At 62.7% G+C, this 4,455-nt stretch overlaps 1 protein-coding gene across 1 annotated transcript in view; it reads left to right on the top strand.

Moving 5' to 3' along the window:
- Positions 1 to 3,380: 3,380 nt before the first annotated feature.
- CDK2AP1 (cyclin dependent kinase 2 associated protein 1) overlaps positions 3,381 to 4,455 on the top strand; it is a 5,704-nt gene continuing 4,629 nt past the window's right edge. The window contains exons 1-2 of the mRNA XM_029922582.1: positions 3,381 to 3,699; positions 4,131 to 4,228. Of these exons, the coding sequence (XP_029778442.1) occupies positions 4,160 to 4,228 (69 nt within the window). The 5' untranslated portion in view covers positions 3,381 to 3,699; positions 4,131 to 4,159. The remainder of the gene's footprint in view (positions 3,700 to 4,130; positions 4,229 to 4,455) is intronic.

The following is a 4,455-nucleotide window of genomic DNA, read 5'->3' as shown; positions in this document are numbered from 1 at the left end:
GGGGCGCGGGGGCCCGGGCCGCCCTTTGGAACCGGCGGCCCAGACCCGGGGCTGGGGGTCGGCAGGGGGGGCGAGCGCGGGCTGCAGGGGTGCATGAGAGCAAGGCCCAGCCGTGCGTGGGGAGGGCGGGGGCGGCCCACGTGCCAGGTGCGGGCGCCCCTGAGGGCGCGGGGCCGCTGGGGTCACCGGCCGTGCAGGGGACTCGATCCTCAGAGGGCGGGGGGCCTCTGCCGGGCGCGCCGGGGCAGGGGTACCCGGAACGCGGCACGCCGGAGGTCCCCTCAGGCGTGCGCGGAGTGACAGAAGTTGGAGACTGGGGGCACCTGAGTGCCTGTGGGCGGTGGGTTGGGATTGGCGTTTCAGTGCAGGCCCCCCTCCCCCCCCCCCCGTCTCAGAGCCCCCAAGTCTGGGCTTAGAAGGCCCCTTTTGCGGGAGCCAGGGACTGGGGTAGGGGGCGTCCTCTCCCTTCCCGGGGGCTGGACCTGGGCGATCCCAGGAAACTCCTCCAGAAGTTGTTAGGAGCTTTAGGCCGTGCCCAGGGGCTTGCCCCAGGGATTACGGGAGACCCGGAGTGGGGGCCGGAGGGGTGGGTGGAGAAAATTATGTTAGGGTGTGACCGGCGTTTTCCCCGGGGCCCGGGTCTTTCTGCTTTAGACACTTGGTTGGAAATAGACTTCCAAAAAAGCAGACGCGTCGGAGGGGGGAGGGGGCGGAGGCCTTGTGGGGGAGGGGATTGGCCTTGCTGGTCAGAAATGCCACGTTGGCAGTTGGCCGCAAGTTTTGGGCCTTGTCTCCAAACGATGACTCCCTAACTCCAAAAATCTGAAGAGGGACCCAGGAAATCAATATATGCATCTATGTACATGTATTTTAACTTACAGTATACCAATTGGGGGGGTTGCAAGGGGTTAAGATTCAGGATGCAGTTGGGGGCATAGTTGAATTGGTTAAATTTGGTTACTGAGTTTCAAGAGCAAACAAGCCACTATTTTCTCAAATGTTCTCAGCACCTTTGGGGTCTGCAGACCTCACAAAGGCAGGCTTTGTGGCCCAGGTGGGATCTCTCCCCGACTCCCGCGTCTGTCTCTGGGGTGGGCTGGGGGGTTAGGTCTTGCTGCCTGGACCCGCCAGAAACCTCAGGCCTGCCCTAGTGTAGTTGAGGCAGGTGCCTTAAACTCGGACCTTTGGGGATTGGGGTCAAGTGCCAGGGGCACCCACTCAGGACCCCTAGAGCCCTGTTCTGGACTGACTGGCACCTATGCACAGGTTTTCTTCTATGGTGAATTACCGGAGGACTGCTGAAGTCCCTAGATAATCTGGTGTTTTGGTGGCGGGCTGCGCCCTTCCCCATGGACCCTTTAGAAAGCCCCAGTCTCCCCCTGCCATTTGCATCCAAGATGGACTCTTCGCTGCCGCTCCTCCGGCTTCCTTGTCATCATCCCTCACGCCCTCCAGCCCTGCCTCCTCGCGGGTTGCCAAGCCGCGGCCTGGCCGGCAGTGGCAGTGGCAGTGGCGGAGTTAGACAAAGCCCCCGCCTCCCCGCCGGAGAGCACATCCCCCCCCTCCCCAGGCGCCCCAAGTGGCGGGAAGGCCGCCAGCTCCCCAGGCCCAGGCTGCTCTTTGTCTGGCGTGGGGGCGGGGAGCTGCGCCTGGCCCCAGGAGCTGCTGGCCTCTGCCAATCCCTCCCTCGGCTCCGGGCCCTCCCTGGTCCCCGCACACTGCGTGCATTGTCTGTGATGCTCAGAGGCAGCCGTGCTCTCGCCCAGTCTGGTTTTCTCCTTGGCCTCCTGCAGCCCGGTGCACCGGCCCTCCCTGCGTCTGCAGGAGTCGAACTCAGGGCCCTTCTGCCAACTCTCTCCAGGGCCACAGACGCCCCCTCCCCACCTCCTCCCCCCCTCCGCCTTCAGCACCAAGTAGGCACTGGCACAGAATGGCACTGGCACAGAATCGGGGTCATGGACCTTGTTACCTGGCGATGGGAGGGGCAAGCCCAGAGCTGCTGTCCTACCCTTGCCCCAGCCCAAACTGGGCGATTTCTCCTCCCTCTCCCTTAGCCCCCGGAGACCGGACCCTAGCCCTGGTGGAAGAGTGGGACCTAGAGCCTTTAGTCATTCTATTGGGAACCAGTCCCTCAAACAGGTGGAGAAACTGAGACCCAGAGAGGGAAGGCCCTAGTCCAAGGTCACATGGCCAGGAGTGGCACAGCCAGACCAGCTCCTGACCCAGGCCTTTGTCAGTAGGAGAGAGGACGGGCCAGGGAGGCGAGAAAGAGGGACAAGAAGAACAAGGGATGAGGGCAAAGGATGAGACCCTTGACGTGCTGTGTGGTGATACGTCCCCGTGTGGTCCGAGCCTTTAGCATCCTGGCCTTCCGGAGAGGGGCGATGTCTTGTAGTGGTCAGGACTGGAACCCAGGTCTGGGGCTGCAAAGACCACACTCACGGCCCCCATCAGAGGTTCAGGAAGTTGGGCTTTGGCCAACGTGGTGAGGGGTTCTTGGGGGGCACCTACCCTGCCCCATTCCTGTGCTCTGGCAGCCACACATGTGCTATTGCCTTGGATGGAGGTCACGGACATGCTTGTAGTGCATCCCTGTCCTGAGCAGGCCACGCCTGTAGCACAGGTGTTTTATCATCCCCACTTTAGAGGCATGGCCGCCGAGGCTAGGAGTGGCCCAGGGATGTGCCTACTTAGCAGCTTAGAGGAGGCAGAATCCTTGTTTCCTGACTGGGCATCCCACATTTGAGCCTAAACCTGGGTCCTGGGGTGTCGGGGGGTGGTGAAATCCAGGGCAGGCCTGAGAGCGAGGAAGACATGTTGGGTACAGAGCTGTCCCCAGCTCCTGGAGGGAGGGACAGGTGTCAGGAGCTAGCCTCCTCTGTGCCATGTGGCTCAAGGGGACACCTCCCCTCTCGGGACTGTCGGTCTCTCCACAGTGAGGGGCTCCAGGGCCCCCCTTGGGCCCCTTCCACTCCATCAGCCTGAGCCCCTGAGCCTCATTCCTCCCCTTCCCTCCCCTGCTCACACCAGATGAGCAGCTGGTCGGCTTGGCCAGCCTGGCACCAGCTGTCCATCCCCGGGGCCAAGTCTGCGTAGTCCGCCGTGTGTGCGAGACCATTCGGCTCTGGGGGCGGCAGGCAGAGGGGGAGCTGCTCCTCGACTGGGCGTGGAGGCAGGTGGCGGCCGCCGAGGAGGGCCAGGTGCCTTCTCCATGGTTACCGCTGCTTGTCATTCCGCAGGACATCCTCTACCCGCTAATGGCCACTTGGACGCCATTATGGGTCTACATGCTTCCAGCTACTGAGCTGGAGCCGGAAAACTCCCTGCTGATGACTCCCCACCCCCCATCCAGGAGACTCCATTCTTAGCTGGGTCCTGTCCCCACGTGGTCCCTCACAGCCGAGGGACAGTGTCTCCGAGTGTTGCAGTGCACAAACGGGCCTTCTCCCTCCCCTCTTTGGATGTGAGCCATCCGGGCATCGAATCAGACTGTCAAGGGTCCTGTCCCCACTTTGGGGAGGGAGCCCTGGGGGCTCCGGGAGATTGAGAGGCTTCTGAGGACACAGAGAAGCTGTGACACACTCCGGATCCCGGACTTGGTGTCCAGCGAACCCGTCTCCGGCCAGGGTCGCGTCTCAGATCCTCCAGACCCTCCCTCTGTCTTCCTCACCGTCTGACCAGCAGAGATTTGGGCACACGGCAAGTTTTAGCCTGATGTGGACCAGCCACAGGAGCAGGTGGCCTCTTGTGGCAGTGGCGTGGCTCTAGGTCGTCAACCTTTGGGGAGCAGGACCCAGGAACAGGGACTAGCAAGGATCAGGCCGAGAACGGCAGCGGGTTTCGTCTTCGCTACCCGTCCCGACTGCATGGCCTGGAGGTTGTGTGGTTGATGAGCGCCGGCGGCTCCGGCGGTGGGCGCGGGGAGCGGTGAGCGGCATTCCGTGATTCATCGGGGCTGAGTGTCGACCATCACCAAACCAGAGGACAGGAGCAGGGTCTCTGTCTTATCCTACGTAGACAAAAGACCACTGTTGGTGGCACAGGTCCTGGGCAGAGAGACTGTTGCAGGACCCAGAGTCTTTGCTTTGGGTACCGCTACACGGCTCCTGACTCTTCTCTCTTCCCGCCAGCTGGGAGCGTGCACCCGCCCTCCACCAGTATGGCCGCCTCCTCACAGTACCGCCAGCTGCTGAGCGACTACGGGCCACCGTCTTTAGGCTACACCCAGGTATGGCAGTGGGGGGATGCCTGGCGGGGGGGGGGCGTTATGGGGGAGGGCCTGGCCACCGAGGGGACGTGCTTCCCACCGTCCAGGGTGGGGAGCTGGTGGGACAGATGAAGGAGTAAAAATGAGGTGACAGAGCAGTCGTCTGGGCTTCCCGGCTTGGTGTGTGTTCAAGCCTCAAGGCACCAGAGCAGAGGAGTTGCAAGGAGGTTCATGGGGGGGGGGGTTCG

This window comes from Suricata suricatta, chromosome 14, assembly GCF_006229205.1.
Source record: "Suricata suricatta isolate VVHF042 chromosome 14, meerkat_22Aug2017_6uvM2_HiC, whole genome shotgun sequence".
Classification (NCBI taxonomy): Eukaryota; Metazoa; Chordata; class Mammalia; order Carnivora; family Herpestidae; genus Suricata; species Suricata suricatta.
The sequence above is the reverse complement of the archived record's forward strand: the minus strand, read 5'-3'. Positions and strand labels throughout refer to the sequence as shown.